At 42.1% G+C, this 22,903-nt stretch overlaps 1 protein-coding gene across 1 annotated transcript; it reads left to right on the plus strand.

Moving 5' to 3' along the window:
• Positions 1–656: 656 nt before the first annotated feature.
• LOC119654812 lies at positions 657–1,725 on the plus strand. The gene is made up of 4 exons (XM_038060368.1): positions 657–810; positions 893–1,060; positions 1,136–1,261; positions 1,347–1,725. Exons 1-4 carry the CDS (start codon positions 744–746, stop codon positions 1,598–1,600), a joined length of 615 nt encoding a protein of 204 aa, XP_037916296.1. The 5' UTR covers positions 657–743; the 3' UTR covers positions 1,601–1,725.
• The last annotated feature ends 21,178 nt before the right edge of the window (positions 1,726–22,903 follow it).

A 22,903-nucleotide genomic window follows, 5' to 3' on the forward strand; every position in this document is an offset into this window, starting at 1 on the left:
TATATTATAATATTATAACTTGAATTCCTTTTGGCCTACTTTCCTGATTAATGGGATGAAGTTTTATTGAACTTTCAATCCTCTGCTGGAAACATCGGAATCGAGCAGGTAGGGTTTATTTCTAATTTGGTATATGCATTTTGACTATTGTTATTCTTTAGATGATTTTTCTTGGAAAATCGGTCTCGGAGTTGTTATAAAAAACATTGAGGCGTTCCTCCTCTGGGGATCCTTGCTAGTCGCATTTTCGCATTATTTCCGTAGTAATATTTGAATAGCGTTGAACATTAAATATATTACGAAAATTCTGATATGAGAATCTGCAAAATTTTTGTTTCCACACGTTGTTCATGTGAGCACCATTACACTCGAGTGCATGATTCACTCATTACAACAGATAATAAGCAAGGAATGCCTACAATGAGAAAGCATGCGGATATAAAATTACAATAATAAAGCTTATTTTGCACACTCCAATACATACATATGTGAACTCTTGAAGCATCATTACTCAACTTTTTGTTGGTGTTTACTTGGAAATTAACTTTATTGGATCATTCAAGCGGCACTAATGCAATTTATATATTGTATTTTCCACTTGCGAACATTCGAATTGTTGAGGAAAAACTTTTAACTCATAACAGATACATTTGATAAGATAACACTTTGATATCTCTTTTACTACTTTCAACTGCTATTGAAAGAACTTTACACGCTTCCATTGTCTTCACAGTTTCTCCGACATGGAAAAACATTTAATATCTGCAATCATAGTCATTTCCCTTGCCCAAATTGGGTACAGTGCAACAGGTGACTGCTACGGAAGCATTCTAATTTACTTCCCCTGTTCTTGTGAAATGTAATTGTAAATTTGTGAAACTGTATATTGCAGATAGTTCCAATCAGGACCAGCCGGATTATCTGCTGTACCCATATTGTTTCCGGTTTACGTGGCTTGGACCCAAGTACGATGGAAACAGCATCATAGGCAACGCTACTTGTAGCACAATCTTGGAGGACGCTAAGGATATTCCATGCAAACTGCCCTTGATTGCCACAAGTAAGGTGTTATTGTGTTCTTTCGCAGGAAGCATATAAAAGCAAATAAGGAACCACATTTCCTCATTAATCTCAGATAATAGCAACCTTCCTGATACTGACTGGCTGTGGGAGAATCATAAGTCAAAGCCCACGGAGATAGCTTGTCGTTTATCTCGCGGGGATGTTTGCGTGAAGTATTCGTACATTTATAACAGTGCTGGTAAGTGTTTTTTGTCCAAAATACAAAGAATATCAGAATTTAATTCCAAGAACGTTAAAAATTCTTAAATTCATTCCAATTCCAGTTCAAAACATAACCTATATGTGCACAAAAGTAACTATCGACGGAGAAGGGGCAGCTAAAGTTGGAACTTGCTATTCACAGATTGAAAATGGAAAGGAAGTAGAAGTCTGTGTTTGTGAATCAACGGTCGGCTCCAAGCCATGTAATCACTCAATCAAAAGTTGTTACGTGAATTTTCTTCTCGTAATTTTCTCAAGTTTTCTGATAACGACTGGAAGTGACCTAGTATGGAACAAAAGTAGATATGGAACTTAAAATATATAATGTGACAGTGATAAAATCATAATATTAAAACACTCCCCTAAATTATTTCCAGTTTTTCAGCACCATGTATTATTTTCATAGATATATAGCGCTGGATTATATAGCATTAAAAAATACTGTAGAGAAAATTATTCATTTCATAATTACCCATATTGATAGAATTCGATCCCTTTCATTCTTCTGGAATATTTTTAAAGTTACTTAGATTTAAGAGTAAGCCTGTCTTATCAACCAAGTACGCGACAGTTCAAATCGGACCTTGGTCTCCAGAATACATTGCTTCCAAAAATCTCGACCGACTGATTATCATTGTCATTATCAACGAAGTAACAACCGGTATCCGGTCTAGCTCTGCCTTAGTAAGAAACTACAGGTACCCCGGTTTTGCGCCGAGGTTCATCAATTCGATATCTCTGAAAGTTGTGTGGCGTCTTAGCCTACACCATCAATCTATCTGAGGCAGCGTCTGCCGCGTTTTCTTTTGCTACCCTTATAGACTTTCCGGGCTGGATCAGGGTCACCCATACGGATTGTATGACCCTCCCACCGCGACTTATTAAGCCGGATTTTATCTACAGAGTGGGATTTTATCTACAGAGGGCCAACAAATTTTTCGGAGGATTCTTCTCTGGAACTTGCCCGGAACCCAGGTCTCCGAGGAATACAAAAGGACTGGCAAGCTCATAGTCTTGTACAGTAAGAGCTTTGACCCTATGGTGAGACGTTTCGAGTGAAACAGAAATATGCTCTGTTGGCTGCTAACAACCGTGGGTGGATTTCATCGTCATAGCTTTTATCGGTTGTGATTTTCGGATAGGAAAAATTTTCAATGGTCTCAAAGTTGTAGTCTCCTATTTTCATTGTTTTCGTTTGACCAGTGCGGTTGTGTGGTTTTTGGAGCTAACGTTGCCACCATGTACTTCGACTCGATCTCGCACCGCCTGGTCGATCCGTATGAAGGTAGGCTGTGCATCTCGGGTTGTTCTTCCGTAGGCTAGTAGTTGACTGGTTTTGAGGAGGATGGTGCCTTTCGCATTGACATCTGCATCGCGAACCACTTTCTCCAGGGTCAAGTAAAAGAGAACATATGATAGGGCATCTATTTGTCTTGGACCGTTCGTGATATTGAATTGTCTCGAGAGTGATCCTGCTGTTTTTATTGGGTCTCGCACATTGGTCAGAGTCAGCCTAGTCAGTCTCATCAATTTCGTTAGGAATTCTCTCATGGCCGTGTACAGTTTTACCCTGGCTATGCTGTCATAAGCGGCTTTAAAGTCGATGAAAAGATGGTGCAATCGATGTCCATATTCCAGCAGTTTTTCCATCGCTTGCCGCGGAGAGAAAATCTGATCTGTTGCTGATTTGCCTGGAGTGAAGCGTCTTTGGTATGGGCCAATGATGTTTTGCGTATGGGGTTATCCGGCCTAGCAAGATAGTGAAGAATATCTTATAGATGGTACTCAGCAACGTGATACCTCTATAATTGCTGCACTGTGAGATATCTTCCTTTTTAAGGTTTTTGTAAAAAAAACCTTATTAAAATCGATTCAATGTCTGTCTATCTGTCTGTCACACGCATTTTTCTCCAAAACGGCCAAACCGATCCGAACGAAATTTTGTGGACAGATGGGAACTATGAAATCCCACGCATACAGCGGGTGGCATAAATTTACGTGGAGTTTAAAGGGAGGCTCCCCATACATGCAAAAGGGGAGATTCAAAATTTTTTTTTATAGCAGTTCAATTTCGCGCGAATTTACTGCTTCCAAAGCCATGCAAATAAGGTTCGCCTGAAATATTAAAGTCGCATTTATGAAGTCTGTGTCATGTTAGCTTGACGTTTCAGCATATGATATTTAAATCGCTGAATTCTGGCAACGACAGTAACCTGCCCAGAACTGAGCGATTTCAATATCTCGGGTCAATGATATAGACCAATGGAAAACTACGTCATGCTCCTCACATAGGGAAACACAAAACCTTTTATACCTGAAGCGTCGAGCTTCCGGTTTCCCGACTTGTTTTATGTATGGGACAGATAATGCCTTGTTGCCAGTCTTCAGGCATTGCTTCGCTATTCCACACCTTGAGCATAAGTTGATGAATCGCTTGGTGTAGTTGGTCGCCTCCATATTTAACCAATTCGGCTGTAATTCCTTCGTGACTTATAGTTTTTAAGCCAGTGGATTGCAGGGAATGTTTCTTCTATACTTGGTGGTGACAGCATTTGTCCGTGGTCTTCAGTTGGCGGGACTTCCAACTCGCCGATGTTCTGGTTGTTCAGTGGTTCATCAAAGCACTCAACCCAACGCTCTAATATGCCCATTAGTCTCGGCAGGATGAACATCGAGGTGTGTAAGGCTTCACCCTGCTGACTTGTTGGTAAAACTTCCGCGCCTGGTACGGTTGCTCCCTGTACTTTTTGAGTTAGCAGATCTGTTGCTTCTCCCAGGCTTTCTTTTCCGTCTGTGAAGTCGCTTCTCCGCTCGACGGACTTTGTGATAAGTTTCTATGCGTGTCCGCGTTCTTTAAAAATGCAACATTACTCGGTATGTAGTATTTTTTCGCTCCGTACCTGACATTCATGGTCGGACCAGCTGTTCCGACTTTTTTTGCGGCTGGTGCCAAGTATGTTTGTGGCCGTATCAATGATAACGCCGTTCAGGTGGTTGTGAAGATCATTTGTTGATGCTTCATCTCCAGCACATCTGTTGACTGTGGTTGTTGCGGGATCCATTTCCCCTTTATAGGTGTTACAGAGGGTTGTGCTGTGGATGGCTTCAGTATTCACTCTCACCTGATTGTCAGAGCGCTTTGTTGGTGGCGTTGTAATTCGAGCCCAGACCACTACACCAATGAAATTGTAATCCAAGCCTATAGTGGCCGCACTATATGTTCTTACATTCATCAAGGCTGAGAGGTGGCGGCGTTCGATCAGCACGTGGTCAAGTTGGTTGAAAGTGAGAGGCCCACGTGTTTTTGTGGATCGCTTTTCGCGCAAACCAGGTACTTCCAACAAACATTTCGTGCGATACTGATAACTGAACCATCCGCAGTCCTTTATCACTGGTATCTCTGTACAAGCTATGGAATTCAACGTATCGCCTGAATACGCACTCCGTCCCTACTTGACTGTTGAAATCTCCAAGTATGATTTTGATATCATACTTGGGACAGGCTTCGAGGGTCCGCTCAACTGCCTCGTAGAAGGTATCCTTCTCCGACTCTACAGTCTCCTCTGTAGGGGCGTGCACGTTTATGAGGTTTATATTTCTGAAATTGCCTCGCAAACGCGGAGTGCATATCTTTTCGCTTATATTTTCAAAGCCGATAACAGAAGCGTTCATTTTTTGACTGACTAAGAAACCTACTCAGAGCACATGATTTACTGGATGGCCACTATAATATATGGTGTAGTGGCTCTTCTCCAGGAAATCGGTCCCTGTCCATGGCAACTCTTGCAACGCTGTTACATCAGCCTTATATTGGGACAGGGTATCGACTAGCCGCTTGGCAGCTCTATCTCTGTACAGGGAGCGCACGTTCCATGGGAAAATGCGCCAACCGTTACTCCGTTGTCGTTGCTGAGTTCGTCGTTTTAAAGTCCATCCTGTCCGAGGGTCTTTCTGTGGTCGGTTTTCCGTGTAGGGACCCCCAACCTGGAGGACCAGTTGGTACAATTTGTCCCATTTTTAGGCGCGGGAGACTCGTCTTCATCCTTCTCCGTCTTCAGTTTTCCATTAAGAAAGGACTCCCAGCAGTCACTACGTGGAGGTAGAGATAGGCTCTGGTAGCGGAGCTATTGGTATTGGTTCAGCAGGCGTTTCCCAGGTTTCGTACTCCACCGTTCATGCCAATTCACTTTTCTCCCTGGGACCTATACTCCCCTTTGCCCGCCATTTTGAATTTACTAAGTCATAACGGTTTAGAGTTCATCTAGTTGGACCTAAACACCTGAATGTTGGTTAGGATTGCAATATTCTGTTCCATATAGTTCCTTGGGAAGTTAAAGCAGGCACGTTTATTTATGGTGTATACTGTAACCTGAAACATATTAGAATACTTAGGAAGTATATGTTCTTTGAGCTAATGATTTCTATGTCTTCTCCCTCTGGTGTGAGCGACCCATCAGTGTACCAGTCCAGGCTTAAGTCGTAGTCGCCATGATTTCCCAATCTATTGCTCCATCTTGTTTCAGATTTCCTATCGAAATGAAACATCATTGCCATTCTGTCCTTCCATATTAGGAATTCAGGATACTGCCTAACAAGAATGTCAGCCTCTTTGTTTCACACAAAACCCTATTGAAATCGGTTTACTGTCTGTCTGTCAGTCCGTGAAAAGCATTTTTCTCAGAGACGGTTGTAGCGGTTAAAATCTCACTCGTGCAGTGGAATTTGTATCGTGATTTGACGTCGGATACCAGTCGACTCAGCTGTGAATGAGTACTTGAGTCTGAGTATCTACTCGGATCGTGAGGAGTTTGCCTTCGGACTTTCCTTTGGTTCTGAATACTCTGAAGTTATAATTCGCAAAACACGACAAGGGTGCAAAGTATATTCAACGTAAATCCGCCCACAGTTCAGACCAAAGCTTGGCCGGAGCTAGACAACTTTTTTAGGGATTGGAGAATCCTATGTCCGTATCCACTTGATGCCGGATCGGACCAAATGGAGAGCTCCCACTTTTGATATTCCATAATGGTTATAAAAGGGAGCGCATAACAGCTGCGAGCCGTTTCGGCCACGCTGCTCCCAGGGCAGAGGTGAGGCAGCGTCTGAAGAGTAGCTTCTGTCCTGGTAAGAAAGAGGACTTAGGATTCTCCAATCCATAAAAAAGCTATTACACTTAATTGAATGCATTGTTTGGGCAAATTGCTCCCGGGAAAAGGCGAATAGAATACCGCTCCTACCGCTAAGTCGCGGACACAAGGTGAAACCTGCGTTTCTCGCATGAAATTGCCACATGACACTTGCACTTGCACTTTCTCCATTACTGCTCTAATATTGGACAAAATAATCTCCGTGTCCGATTCCCGATATTTTGGAATAAGTAGTGCTTCTTACTACGTTATAAAAACACCCATAGACTATGTATATTGCCCTGGTTTCGTGCTGCTACTTTCTTCCCTTAGTTAACTTTTGAGTCGCTTACTTAAAGAATCCTAAATGCCCACCATCAAGCCATTCTTCAATAGATGCTCCTTCTGAACGCGTTTAACAATCTATTCTATGAACGAGCATGTATCTAATTGAAACAGAGGCGCCCCGCCATTAATGACATAAATTGGAGGAGTCAAAACTCTCTAAACGCGATTTGAATAATGCCATTAAACTTCATGGGTTATGTTCTGTGAATATATTTGTTCATAAGATTATCATCCTTGATCCTGTACAATACCCCACGAAGAAGTTTCTCACAACTCATATTACATTTCTGCGGAGCAAAGCCTCCTTAGTCTCGAGTACGTAAGCAACAAAGGCCCCTTTATTCACGCCATCGCAATATTAACACTAACACACTTCCATCGTATTACTTCTACTAAGTAATCTAATCACAGTATTTAATTAAAGCAACGTAGTGAGTTATTTTAATTACGAACCATACAAATAGAATCTTAAAAGCTTTAAACCTCTCCATTTTTGGTATAGGAAAATATAAGATACTTACAGAGATATGTAGATACATTCACCCGGAGAATCCCTAAGGAAGAGGAAGATGAATATGTGCTCTTATAGCAATCACTACAATAAATTTTAATATTTAATGACTTCAAATTATGTGTGGTTCGTTTTGGATCAATTATAATACTTCAGGCGTGCAAGTTCTAGGTTCATTGTTCTTGGGAATTAAACCGTGGGGAGGGCATCTTTGAATTAGTTGGACGCGCTTTCCACGCGCTATTATTTGGCGGATTTTTAAGCGACTTCCAAAGGATCATAATAGTCAAGTCCAAGTTCCGAGTGTATTTTCAGCACCGGAATCCTGAAATAATTACGGACAATTAACAATTGGTTTCTTGAAGTGAATACCAATCTCAAAATTCCACTTTTGTCCATGAGTTTCCAGCTGAAAATAATTTTCGAGGTTTCTGTCCAGTTCAGTTCTCCGCTTCTGATATTATGAGCCGGATCCTGGGATTCAGTGCATTTTTGTGAAATCTCATAAACGATATCCAACGTGCATATCTACACCGACCCTTCTAATCTACAGTGCCATAAAGGATACAACAAGGGTATAAGATTGACTGGAGAGGAATGGTCCACAAAGACGGTCGGGGGAGACTACGAGCCGAGTAGAAAGGCAGCAATTTCCGCATCCAGTAACATGTTTAATTCAAACGACAATACGGAAAGGCTTTTGTAAGGCGAGGAGCGAAAATTCAGTCTCCGAACACATTATGTTCAAATGGAACGACAATTATGGCGGAAACTGCTCTCTGTTAACAATACAAAATTATGTTTAATGCCCTAATGAAATTGCACTTAAATTTTATCATATATAAACAATCGGAACAATTAGAAGCATAGATGTCCCTGTGGTGGTGAAATGGGATTTCCAAACGCTGCTGGAAGGAAGGAAATTAAGGACCGAAAGATGTGCTTGAGTAAGTCGTGTTGTATAGGACATAAAAAGTCAGACCTCAATTTTAGTGGGAGATTTAAATTTTGAATTGGAGTGAACGTTGTAAAAGGCATAACTATAAGGATATATCTTTTCTATATGAAGAATGATAGATCACATACTCTTCATGAGTTATTTTTTACGTTCCGTCAATCTGTCGAAATTTAGTAAAACTTAGTTAATTGCTAATTTGAGGATGAAGGAAATATTTGAGAAAAGTGTACGAAACCGTTCCTTTGTTAATAGAAAACAAAGTTTTTTTCCAAAAACTTTTTATGAATGGGTAGTATAGAGTGTAACACGGACTGGTACTCATTTCGAGCATGAAACCTAGGTAAAGTGTGTTGAACCAATAACAAATCCTATCTCCACGTGGTAGCCGCTAGGAGTTCTTCCTTAATGAAAAATAGCAGACGGAGAAGGATAACGGCGAGTCCCCTGCGGGACAAATTGTACCAACTGGTCAATTGACAACCCTACGTGGAAAACTAACCCTACGGAGCCACGAAAGGAGACTCGGACTGGACGAATTCTACAACCCCGACCGGCAACGAAAATGAGCGATCGATTTGCCCATTTTCTCATGGAACGTGTGCTGCCTGTATGGAAAGAGAGCTGACAAGCAGCTAGCCGAAATCCTGTCCGTATATAAAATTGACGTCGCAGTATTACAAAAGATGCACTGGACAGGGACCGGTTTCCTGGAGATGAGCCACTACTTCATATATTATTGTGGCCATCCAGTAGATCATGTGCTTGGAATAGGTTTCCTAGTCAGCAAGAAAATAGATTTTCGTGTTATCGAGTTTGATAACATAAGCGAACGGCTATGGACTTTGTGTTTGCGAGGTAAATTTCGAAAGGTAAGCTTCATTAACGTTCACACCCCAACAAAGAAGACTGCAGAGTAGGATAAGGATACCTTCTACGAGGTAGGGTAGCGGGTTTTAAGGACCCACCCCAGATATGATATCAATATCATACTTGGTGATTTTAACACCCAAGTAGGGACGGATCTTTCAGTTAGAAGTTTCGCTCGATATGTGTTGGAATTACCTGCTTTGTTTGTTTCTGCAGCTGCTCTGATGACTGCGAACGTAGGCTGGGCCCAAAAAGGAGTGAAGTAATTGACCTAAAAGTTTGCACTTCAAAGTTGTTAGAATTGATTAGAGATCAATGAGCAGAATCTTTAATAAGGATGTGTCAGCCAAGTTGGACTCTCTTAGAAAACCAGATGGTACTTTCACGAACTCCAGAGTTGAGTCTATACAGACTCTCTTGGATTTAGACCACCCGAGAGAATAGGTTGAACGTATTCCAAGGGGAATCGGGTCACTGCGAGAATGGTTGTTACCATTAAAAGGCAAGAGTTGCTATACTATCCTTTGAATACTTGAGACCACCTGGTATTGATGGTATCTATTCAGCGAGGGTGTAGAGCAGCTTCTAAGAAACATTTTTCGAGGATGTCTCGCTTTGGGCTACGTGGATTCTTCTTGGCGGATGGTTAAGTTAGTTCTCATACCTAAGCCTGGGAAAGATGGGAGAGATGAATTTCCGATGAAATCTCTGGAGAGACTGTTTGAGCGTCACATTCGGGAGAAGGCGCTAAGGTCGCACACACTAAAGGACGTGGAGCGCTGTGTGCTGAAATGGGTGTTGATTGCTACTTAATAGCGGAAGTGACGAAAGGCTGGCCTCATGGAGATGTGCTATCTGTGGAGTATGTCGACGGACTCACTACTATACGAACTGAAAAAGCTGCCAATACACGCTCAAGCTTATGCGGATGACGTGGCTGTGCTAATTGTTAATCGAAATCTCGGAACGGTGTGTTGAAATACGCAACGGGTCGTTGATTTGATTGACAGTTGGTACCTCAGGTATTATTTACAAAAAAGAGGAAACTGGATGGTCATTGTCTCCCAGAGATGAGGGGTACAACCCTTCAACTCACCGAAGAAGTGAAATATCTGGAAGTTATTCTAGATAAGAAGCTTCTCTGAAGAGAGGTAAAAATGAAACCAGCTTATAAGTTGTGTAGGCGGACCTTTGCCTCCACGTGGGCCTCATGGAGTAATTTGGATATATGCACCGCAATCTGTAGCGATAGTTAAGCTTCATTGAGGGCGTTGGGCAGTCTTTAATTACTTCAAAAATCGTTCAGGAATGTAGAAATCGATTGAACTCTGTTTTTAGATTCAATACGGTGGGGCTCCCTATATAGATTGAATGCTGCCTAGCAGATAGCCGATATCATGTTCCAATATAGCGTTATAATAGATGCGTTGGACAGAAATCGGCTTTCTGGAATGTAGTGGTCATCCATTAACCCACGTGCTCAGAGTAAGTTTGTTAGTCAGTCAAGAAATGAAACCTGTTGTTATGGGATTTGAAAACATAAGCAAAACGCTATGCACTCTACGCTTGCAAGGTTCGAAGTCTGCCCCAGCTTTCATATAAAAGTCATGCTTGGAGATTTTAACAGCCAAGTAGGGACGGAGCCCGTATAAAGGCGATAGGTTGGCTTCTATAACTTATATAAAAATACCAAAGATAACGGATCGCGGATTATTCAATAAGTAGTTTCGTACGAAATGGTTATTGGAAGTACCTGGTTTGCGCGGAATGCACTCAATTAACAGACGTGGGGCCCTCCAGACGGGGCCACTTCAACCAAATTGACCACGTGTTAATTCGACTTTGATGAATGCCAGCCGCAGAAAAAGCTGAAACGGTTCAGCTACAGGGAGCAACCGCACCAATCGCGAAAGTTTTAAAAGCAAGTCAGCAGAATGAAGTTTTATACACCTCGATGCTAATCCTGCCGAGACAAAGAGGGAAATCTGATTTACGACGAAATGGGTATATCAGATCGATGGGTTGAGTATTTTGGTGAACTGCTCAACAACCAAAATATCGACAGGTTGGAGGTCCCGTCAACTGACGACGATGAACAAATGCTGCCACCACCAACTATGGAAGGGACAGTTGGGACAATTCATCAGTTTAAAATTCATAAGTCGCTAGGAGCCGAAGGAATTACAGGCGAACTAGTTAAATATGGAGACAACCAACTATACCCAGTGGTTCATCAACTTATAGTCAAGGTAGGGGATAGCGAATCAATGCTTGATGGCTGGCAAAGAGGTATAATTTGCCCTTTACATAAAAGGGATGATATCACCTAGTGTAGCAATTATAAAATTATCATGTTGCTGAGTACCATCTATAAGATATTCTATGCTATCTTGATGGGCCGGATAGCCCCATATGCCCAGAACATCATCGGCCCTACCAAAGAGGCTGCAATCCAGGCAAATCAGCAACAAATCCGATCTTATCTCTGCGGCAAGCGATGAAAAAACATTTGGAATCTAGCCATCAGTTACACCATCTTTTCATCGATGATGAAAAAGATGTTATGGTGGCGACGTCAGCACCAAAAACGAAAGAACAAACAACATCAAATCGTACTGGTCAAATGAGAACAATAAAAATAGGAGACCACAACTTTGAGATCGTTGATAATTTCTCCAATCTAGGGTCGAAAGCCACGACGACAAAATCGTCGCACGGTTCCCGACAACCGTGCAGAGCCTATTTCAGCTTACAAAAACTGTTCCGCCCCTAAGCGTCTCACCATAGGGTCAAAGCTCTTACTGTACAAGACTATGATCTTGCCAGTCCTCATGTATTCCTCGGAAACTTGGGTTCTTAGCAAGAAAAATTGCGAATTCTTAATAGCATTCGAGAGAAGGATTCGCCGAAGAATTATTGGCCTCCTACATTGGGATGGACGATTCCGTAATCGATATAACGCTGAAATTTATGAGCGACACCATGGCCGTCTGGTTGCGGATAAAATCCGTATGGGGCGATGGCGTATGGGGGAGAATGATCTAGCTCGGAAAGTCGATAAGGACAATTTTCATGGTAAAAAAAGGAGGTAGCAGACCTTGCTTGAGATGGAGCGATGGCGTAGATCTTGACGCCAGACAGCTTTTAGGGATATCGAATTGGTGGACCTCGGACCAAAGTAGGGATATCTGAAGTTCCTTACTAAGGCAAGCTTAAATCAGATATCTGACGTTGCACTGTTGGTGATGATGATGATAGGTCATATGCTGAGTATTACAAAAGGGAGACACAGAACCCTTTCATATCTAAAACGTCCAAATTTCAGTTTCTCGATTGTGAAGAATAAAGTCCAATTGTTCAAAATCGGACTGGCTGACGGATTGCTGAAGGCAATTGTCCCAGTTCCAGGTTAGGCTACCTTCCAGTGTATGCGCCTAAGGAGAAATCAGAGAAGTAGCCTTTTGGAGAGGCTCTTAAAGGAGGTTGCCAAAGTAATTAAGTACCGATTGCTTCAGACTTCTCAGAACAGCTTCTCGTAATATGGTTGCCTTTATCTATATTTTAGAAGTGAGGCATGATGCAGAATGTGTTTAGCTCCCAGCAAGTTTTCCTGAGAAGTTTGAATACATAATACGAAACTAGGACTACCCCAGGGTGTTATTTGTAGATGTTTTCGGCTTTCCAATTTGACATATTCCTTAGAATTAGAAAACGGTAAAAGACTGAGCGGGCCGAGCGCCTCTATAATCTGGAAAAATGTAAATGGGGTCACTATGAAGGTTAACTTTATCGGACTTCAAGAGTCAGCGATAAAAACGATACGGAAATTCTACGTTATTAGTTTTAGTACGGTTATTAGTCTACCAGTGGAGGGTCCTTGAAGTGTGTTAGATCACTTCATTCAAAACCGTAACGGTACACTACAGTAACACTGTAGGAGGCAATGTGGTCAGCATTGCCTTTCGCCCTGATTTAACTCAGGTACTCATTCAAAACTGAGTCGACTTGTATCTGACGTCAAATCACGATACAAATCCTACTGTCACCAGAGAGATTTGAACCGCGACCTTCTGTACGACAGCCTTGTGCTGTAACGACTCAGCTATCCGGACGCATTGAAACGGTACTTTAAATACCTTGGCTTCAGTCACATCGCGAAGAGATGTAACAGAGTGACTGACAGCGCGAAGTACAGTTAGACATGTGTAGCAGGAGATCACATAAGCAAAGACTATGGAGCTGGCTCAAATTGTCCACTGTGGAAAAGGAAGGGGACTGCACGACAAGCATGTTATGGACAACAGCAGGTGCTCGGAAGAGGAAAAGGCGTCGCAGAATTCACTCTCGCAAACCATCCGCGAAAAAGATATCAATGCTCCGATAATTAATGAGTTAATTCTAAGTGCTTTGGTTCTAGAAGTGAGAGGACGTTGAAGTGAATGAAGTGAGCCAGAAGAGTTGCTTGATAAGTTAGTGAAGATTACACTCACAGAGACTACCTGGTAATCTTCGTGGAGATCAAGGGAGAATCGAGCTCCAAAAGTAGCGCTTGCAGAGTGTTGGGTTATCCGAATGGACGGGAGAACCTTTCGAAGGGGAAATTTTTTCTGCGGCGCTCGAGCCTGACACGGTCGTAGGAAAATTCACCCAGATCAACCAATGGGAAACGAGAGCTTGCGATACTATTATGCCCAGAAGGCGGCAGTTTCCCAATAACAATAAATCGTAACTTTTGCGAGGGATATGTTTCGGGGTAAGTGTCCGGATGGCTTAAGTGGTTAGAGCGCTGGGCTAGCGTAGCGGAAGGTCGCGGTTCAAATCTCGCTGGGGGCAGAGGAATTTATTATCGTGATTGGATGTCGGACACCAGTCGACTCAGCTGTGAATGAGTACCTGAGTCAAATCAGGGTAATAATCTCGGGCGAGCGCAATGCTGACCACATTGCCTCCCACAGTGTACTGTGGTGTACCGTTACGGTCTTGAATGAAGTGCTCTAACACACTTCAAGGCCTTGATCCAATATGGATTGTTGCGCCAACGATTATTATTATTATTATTATTATGTTTCGGGGTAAGGAGGTTTTACCAGGGACCTAAATAAAAACATGGTAGCCACAGTCGACAGGAGAAACACAAACAACTGTTGGGTCGCTTAAAAGAGGCGATTCGCAAAAGCAAAAAGAACTGTTTCAAACAGTTGTGTGGGCTTATAGAGTGGTAACGAAAAGGCTGCAAAGATCACTCCAAGTGACCTGTCCGCGCCTTATGAAAGCAGTTGTAGCCACCCTGTTTCCTTACCACCAAAACCACGAAAGGCAAACAGTGTCCACCTCAACGAGTGTTAAGCCTTCAATAAAGGGAAATGTTAGTAAAATCAGGAACAACAAGGACCGAGGGTTGAATGGCATCCATACCGGAGCTTTTAACCTGGTAGAGAAGACTAAGCTCAACCTTTCGCTAAAATCTTCAAGGCGGACCTAAAGGAAGGAATATTCCCTGCTCAGTAGAAGAAACAAAAAGTTTGTGCAGCTTCCCAAACCCAATAAGCAACCTGAATACAATAGAAAATGATGGAGAGAGCCATTAACAACAAATTGCTACCCTTTATCGGAAGCGGTGCATTAGGCAGTATGGGTTCCGGCGCGTCCACTCAACGGTGGAGGCCATAAGGTGGTGAGTTTGGCAAACGACGCACTGAATTCCAGCGGTTGTTGTCCCATGTTGGCACTGGATGCTAAAAACGCATTCAGTTCCCTCAACTGGAGACGAATTAAAGGTCCATTGGCTGGCATAGGTGTTCTTGGATATTTGGCGAGGCTGGTGAAGAATTACCTCCCAGAGAGGACCAAGGACTGTTGAGGGTTCCAAAGAGTGTATCTTGACCATGATAGGTGTTACATGGCTCGGTACTGAATCCCCTGCTGTTAAATGCCATGTATGGAGTGCTTGTGATTCCTGTCTCAGAGGAGGCTGCGATTGTTGACATTGCGGATGATCGGATTATAGTTGTTGTAGCAAAGCACTCGGTGCGGAAGTTTACGTGACGGAAAGAGTGAGAGCGATGGCCGTAGAGCAAACAGAAACGATCTCCATAACGAACTGATGGTTATGAAGGTTGACACTTTTAAAACCAGACTAGAAGAGGTCTGATCCGAGTTGATATTCTTGCAAAAGAAATGAGGTTGCTGCACCATACGTGACATATGAGGGGGCGCACAGAACCCAGGAATGTAACGAGATCAGAGTCGTGTGGTCTCTGGCAAAGCAGGTGCAGCGAGTTTTCGAATGGTCAATGAATGCTTGGGCTCACTCTCAAAATTAGGATGGGGCTTCCACACGGGACACGGTGGTTGCTACAAGCAGTATCTGCACCAATTTGAGCTGGATGATTCGCCGAATTACACTTTATGCAGTCTCTCAATGGAGGATGCAGAACATTTTACGTTTCATTGCCCAAGGTTCGCGATGGAGAGACGGAACTTGAACCAAGCGTTGGGAAAGTACATGAGTGGGGAGTATAGTTGGGGAGATCCTGGAGAACTTGTTTATGGTTTCCTGTGCAATGGTAAGTGTGTAGAACGAATTGCTGGAGGTAGCAACGAGTAGGAAAGCTCCAAGGATGAGAAGTACGAGTGTCTGAAGTCACCGCGAGGTAATACTTAAATGGTAGTCCCGCGGGGCTGGAGCTGGAGAGACCGGGGCTGGGGCTTCCACTCTATCTCAGACGGTTACATGTCTTTCGATGATTTTTACACTTCTGGTGAATGCGGCGCACATTTCCTTTAATAATTAATAGAGTACAGACATTTACAATTCGATCGATATTATAAATAGCGAACTTTCCTTGAGAAACTTTTTGCGGTAATGAAAAGGGGTTTTGTATCATTTGTCTGGAAGTTAAGATTTGTTTTGAGTCCTGTGGGAATCCATATTCAGTGATAAGAAATTCAGTGTCTGAACAGAAGAAAGCTGCTGGTGGAGTTAAGTCTCTGGACTTCCTTGGGTTTTACTCTTATGGAGTAAACATAACAAACGGCAAAAAAGGTAACTTCAATTTTTACTGAAGCTAGAATAAAAGGGGAGGAAAGTTTGCAACAATAATAATCAGGCTTAAAATCAAGTGAAGCCATGTATGGAGAGATGTAGTTACCTTCTTTTTTCAAGGAGATACTCACTCTATCCTTCATTATTTCTTATTCATTATATTTATCTATTCTCCAAGCTTTAGGGATTATTCCTTTTACCAAGAACGATTGTTATGGGCACATCAAGGATAGAGATGATTATAAACTCGGCGCCAATCATATTTGAGTTGTGCAAGACATTAAGGCTCACTTACTCACTAGGTCGAACAAGACTTTCGGCTTGGATATTTGTATTTTCCACTAATCATGGAGTTAATCCATTTCCAAAATCCAGGACATTTGGCACTAGATAAAAGATTTATATTGTTTTTTCCATATCATAAACCACGAAAAACTTTGCACTTGGTCTCATAAAGCGAATTAAAGAGACTGGACCGTGCTAAGGTATCTGATTACGCTTCTAATTCAAAGATTTCTTAATTATGTCCTTGCGATATAACTTATATTACTTTCAAAAAGCAAAAAAGTTTTTTTTATTATTATCATTTATTGCAGTCCTGATAAGATTTTATTTGCTTTTGCTCCTCTTTAAAAAGTAGACGACGAGGAAACTTGTAATGAAAAACTGCGGGACGATGAAATAGCATCCTGAAATAATTTATTAAGGAAGTCCTTTCCAACTCCGATTTCTTTTTGACTTTGGTATCTTCTTTATTTTCGGTTTTCTCGTTTGGCAATTTTAATTTTCTGCTGAGTAATTTCTAGGAGCCATTATGGCCGTACTGTAGTGTACAAGTACAAGTTGCGGTTGTCGGGCGAGGGATTAGAGTCGTATTTGACTCCATTATTTAATGTTTAATTATTATTGTCTATTTAGTCCGAATGAGGGTGGCTCGACATGAAATTGGAACTTTATGTCTGGTTCTATTTATAGAAATTTATGGTATTGGGAATACTTAGTACTCTGACAAATCGATTGGTTCGCTCTTTGTGAAGAGCCTCTTGTACTATTTTTGGCTTTTGGGAACGAATGGCTGTGCAAGATTTTGTATGTGTGTACAATGTGTGTAGGCGATTTTAGAAAGTTAGAATGCCAAAGACGTGCTTTTTGCCTATTTAATAGCAACTTTCGGTAAACTGACTCAGTTTTTGTCCGTCTTAGATATGAAACTGAAGACGAGACCAGTGGAATGGTATTTATTCTAATTTTACTTCACAAAGAAAATTGGCTAGAATTTTTCTAGTTGAAAAGGACATTTCATGATAACCTTGTCCACACGCCTTTATTGTGATGTTACTGGGGACTGGGAATTAGCACAAACTTGAATGGTGGAGGTTGGTTCTTTATTGGACGAATCAACCTGAGAAGGATTCTTAATAAATATGAACAATAATAATAAGAGCAAGTTGGTTGTTCCTCTGGACCCTCCTGCAGCGCCCGAGTGAATACTCTGGAAATTATTGTGTAGTTGTGTATGCTGTTTTGATCTTCTCTTCACCTGCTCTTCGTCGTTCTCGAGAAGACTTTCGACAACCTAACTAGGGAATGTATCTGAAATAATAAAAAAACTTGTTGTTTCTTTTCCGATGGTGTTGCAAATACCGATATTTCGGGAACCGCTTGTTCCCTTCATCAGTGCTAACAAGTCCCTGTTACCTGAAATAATAAAAAACTTGTTGTTTCCTTTTCATTGGTGTTGATATCTATTCTTGCAAATACCGATATTTCGGGAACCACTTGTTCCCTTCATCAACAACAAAGACTGGTTAGCACTGATGAAGGGAACAAGTGGTTCCCGAAATATCGAACACGGACTTGTTAGCATTGATGAAGGGAACAAGTGGTTCCCGAAATATCGTTATTTGCAAGAATAAATGAATATAATTAATCGTTGGAAACACCAGGCAACAACAGATAGGGAATGTATCTGGAGTGCTCTATCAGAACGATATCTGATGGAATAAAACGTCAGGTGCTGTATCAAGGCAAAATTTCAGAAAAATTTGGAGTCCAAAGTATAGTCGGGAAAAGTATTTTCTCGTCGGGAATAGTTGCTATTCCAGACGTTCTTCATCTTACCTTGCAGAGGGTTCAATGGATCATGAGATCCTTCCTCAAAAGCATTGACTTTTTCTCCTTCTTCAGCCTTGTCCCGTTCAGAAAGGGAGTTCATTCGTCTTGATCGGTTGCATCCTTTTTGTTGCGTCAATGGCCTGATGTCGATGCAGTCGCGAGGCTATGAAATCACCATCCAGTCTATCAAGTCATCGTTATTTCGGCTGGTTCTTTTCTCACCGACTTCAATGTTCTAATTAACAATTGAGTTTTTATCAGCATGGCCATGCTATCGAAGACGTCATTGGACTAGCGCAATGCTATATCTTTGTCTCCATTACCGTGAGGCGGTCTTTGCCCTTGATACCCGACCAGCATTCAGAAACATTGAAGGCGACAGGGGGAGCGACGTTGCGGCAAATTTTGGAACTGAGACATTCGTTGATGAGTCGATCAAAAAGAGCGCCAGTTGTTGAAACCTACTTTATCCAAGTTACGCTGGTGCATAAAACTATTGGTTCACCATTGGCTGATAGCATTGATCCGATATATTTAATTTGCTCAGTTCTGGTCAGGTCACTGCCATTGATAGTGCTATTGAATGTTTCATTTGCGTCGGTCGTCGAAAGCTTTGCTTGAGGCGATCATTACATTTTTGGATAAGTTACTCGAGATCAGTTTTGTCATAAGTCGCTAAGAAAACATCATTTGCGCTGAAGTGGTGAGACGGCGCTTAGTGGATGAACACCGACAGAAAAACGAAGACGATTTGATATATCCGCCACACTTTGTACTTTACTTTTCGGATCATGGTGGAGCAATTAGACCTAGCGCACCAGTTTTTCTGACACTTGGTGTTGCTGCAGAGTATATCAGATGAGAAGTGCAATGGACGATGCTTCTCACAGTGTTTCTCCATGAGTAACCGTGCAGCGGGTATTACGTCAGTAGTTTCGCAATTGAAGAATGTGATTGTCAAGAATGTGTTCAACAATCCTCACGATATGAGACACTACCCGGATCGGACGGAACTTTAAACATTCTGTTTGAACGGTGGTGCTTTTTTTCCAGCCAGGTGGTGTTTCGCCGTTCTCAATAACCCGATTGAAAAAGTCACTGAGAAACACTGTTGGGTCCCAGCTCTTCGCCGTCCAGAGTTCAGATACATGTTTTCAGATCCTTTTGTTTTCCTTGATTTCATTCATTCGGTTGCTTTCTCGTTTTCAGTGACAGCTGACTGTTACTTCCTGGTGGTTTAATGTGAATACTCGCCGTGTTGGTCTAACGCTACCGTTGTCTGTTCTAAAGCCTCGCTGTGAAAAGCTCAATGCAGTTTACACTAAGTCAAGGTTCAGCATTTATGTGGTGGATGCAAGACCTACCTAAAGCCTCTAATTAAGAACTGCCCAAGTTGTACAGGGCAACATTACACTTGAGACCTGAAGGATTCTATCCGGCGTGTTGACTTAACCACAACCACCATAAAACTCCCACTAGGAGCCTACCGCAAATGATCGGTCCGAGAACACATGCCTCAGAAAAGCGCTTGCTTCAAATGTTGACAGCGTTTCTAGAAGTCGAGGATGAACAAATTCTTCAGTTAATATCTGCTCCCATCATCTATCTATTGCCGCTCGTCGATCGGTAGGCAAACTACCGTTCTTGTCATTAATGCAACAGAAGTGTTCGATATTCCGTGTGCATTGGTGTCGGTTTTCGAGAAGAGATCTCTCTCACCGTCCCGAATGCCCAGTTTATGGTAAAGTTTTTTGTAATGGACTGTTCGGGTGACAGCAATAACTTTCTTTGCTTCGCAGTTGGCATTCTTGTAAATTTGCAAATTCGGCAGCGTTTTATCGTTGTGATAGAGATATTTCTTTTCACAGACCTTCATTTGTATATCGTCATTCTGGAGCCAAATATCTGGATTGATGAACAGTCTACCAGACTTGGTAACCGCTTTGTAGATCGTGTTCTTAACTTAGTTCGACGATTCTTCGATAGTCGTAATGGCTGGCAATCGCCATGTGATGGTCTCGTAGGGACCGCCTTTGCAGTTAGTGACGATGATAAAATACCGGCGTGTTACGAAGATAAGTCGATCTCCCTTTTACTACTATAAAATGTAGGAAGATGAGATAATCATTTGATAAACCATGTTTTGGCAAGTACAAGGTCATGAGCGTTCGTAAAATCGACTATACGCTCGTCACCCTCATTGCCTGTTTCAAACCCTTTCCTTCCATGGCATCTGTTGAGTCTGCTTTTTCACTGTAATGGCGGTATACTCATTGGCAGGCACGTTACAGGTATCTTTCTCGGCATCAGGTCAACCTCTCTGTGGTACGTATATGGTGTAGAAGTGAATCTTGCTATCCGTTAGTTTAATGGTAAACTTCATCGAAGATGGTGATACCCACGCACTCACGTGGGCTACCAAAATAGGGAAGTTTATATCCATTTTTATCACGTTCGCGTTTTATGTCGTAGCTGTTGGCACCATGGTATTGAGTTTCTTGTAGAACGCAAATATCAATGCACCTTTTTCCGATGAGGTCTTGTGAAAATATTGAAATGCAACTTCTTCAATATCAACATCCAATTAAGGTTGCGTTACGCAGTTAAATTCACTATTCCGGGGTGGCCGGTGAGGAGATCGAACTTGGAATACATGGCGCAGAATAGGAGTGGAGGAGTGTAGGTTTCTGGGCAGGATCTGGAGGAGCTGAAGCATATTTTGTCGAACCGGCAAAGATGGCGTGTACGCGTGGTGAACGCTCCATGTAGAGGATATTGGCCACTATCTTTCTTTTCCACCAGTTAAAAAATACGCTGCAGTTTCCTAATTTTACTGAATTTAAATCTTCCCATGAAAAGTGGGTTATCATATGATGATTGTGCTTGAGCACATTCACGCTCTTTTGTGCAATTTGAACAGCAAGCTGAAACCATAATATTTAGCATTTATGGAGCTACAATTCATGCTATTCATCAAGCACACGAACGATGTCCCCTGTCTTCCTTTGCGGACTGCGTATCCAACATCTAATAGCTTCGACGGCTTCACTCATTTAGTCATTTCCTTACACGTCGTTCCTATTGCGGCAGGAACCGCGGAAGATCTGTTGCTCTCACACTTTTTGTGTCTATTGCTGCTGCCCGAAGAATCTGCTACATTTGACGTTAGTTTCCCCGGGGTTGTTAGGTTGTTCTCACTTTCCGCCGAAGGTTTCGCTTCCTCTATTCCTAAGCAGCTGCCCTCCCTTTCGTAGTGTGTTCCTTTGTCATCGGCTGGGAATATTCGCAGGTTCCATGTGTCAACTCTGCATGGATTACTTTTATACATCAGCTTTAGACCAGTTGTGTCCACATTATCAATTTTCTTTATTTGGCTTTTCCTGATAGTGGTGGAGGAGAAGGTTCTGACAAGCAAGGTTTGACCTGTAGTTCCCTTCTTTTGTTGTGTCTTCTTCTTCATTTTATTGAAGATTTAGGCAATAGTGCTGCAGATGGGACGGTTTTAACGGGGTTTCCAATGCCTTCCATCATGGGAATCATAGTAGCGAGTATGTCTTCCAAAGATTACTCCGTGGAGGAATATGAATCTATTGAGACCTCCAAAATCTGTGCCCCATACTGAATTAATTATTTATAATCGCGGATGGATTTTGCAGTTTCTTACTACTTGGAAAGTCTATATCCTTAGCTTCAATATTCATTTTTTGGTTATTTTTAGTGTAGTAGTGATCAATTATAGGCCACCGAAAGACATCAAAGTTGTGTCGAAGAGAAGATGACACATGTTATTATTTTTGAAGTGTTATTCGCAAAGCTACTTCTATTTCCAGGTGCTTGGTCTTCTGACTTTATCTTTTGCTTGCTTGATGCAGAGAAGTGGAAAAAAATTAATTTAATTTAAATTTAAAATGCATTCCCTGTAGCAAGAAGCACTGCTCAAGTCACGTCAAGTGGATGGACAGTAGAAAGATCACCAAATCTGGGTTGAAAGATAAGGTCTTACGTTGTGCAGGCGTAATATTCATGTTGGTCAATGCGAGGATTATCGGACGTCTTCGCAACAATTGAGGAGTTCGTCTTTGTAAAGCCTAATTCACATATCATGCCCAAAAGGGTTCTGTCAGCGATATAGGGGCAACCAAAATTATCATAATCGGTCTGAAGCTTTTCTGCAGCGTATTCTCTCAGAGGGCATCTTGGTCCCCATGGTACCAGATAAGTCTCTAGTGAAACTTCTTCGCACTTGCCATTTCGAATAAGCCCTTTATTGACTCGGATTCGTTCGCCTTTTTTGAGAGTTTGGGCGAAGAGAAAAGTGAAAAAGGACGGTTTGAAGAGTTCTTTATAAAGATGTAGCAAAACCGGTTCGTTGGTGGAAGGGGGGCGGGGGGGGGGGGGGGGGGGTAGTATATCCCAAGCTCAAGCTGTGTCAAAGAAAAGTGAGTTACGGCGAATAGCTGCACCTCGGGAGCTGACTGCTACCGAAAAATATGGTGCATTTTATCATAAGCGTTGTTAATTGCGTCAAGTTGAAGTGCAAGCCCGTGGAGCATGCAAGTTCTAAAATGATCGTCTAGTTCATTTTTGAGAGCTAAAAAAGTCCAACCATTTTCAGGTTAACTTTTTCGTGCCACAAATCATGTAGCCAA

Source organism: Hermetia illucens, chromosome 4 (genome assembly GCF_905115235.1).
Source record: "Hermetia illucens chromosome 4, iHerIll2.2.curated.20191125, whole genome shotgun sequence".
In the NCBI taxonomy this organism is placed as follows: domain Eukaryota; kingdom Metazoa; phylum Arthropoda; class Insecta; order Diptera; family Stratiomyidae; genus Hermetia; species Hermetia illucens.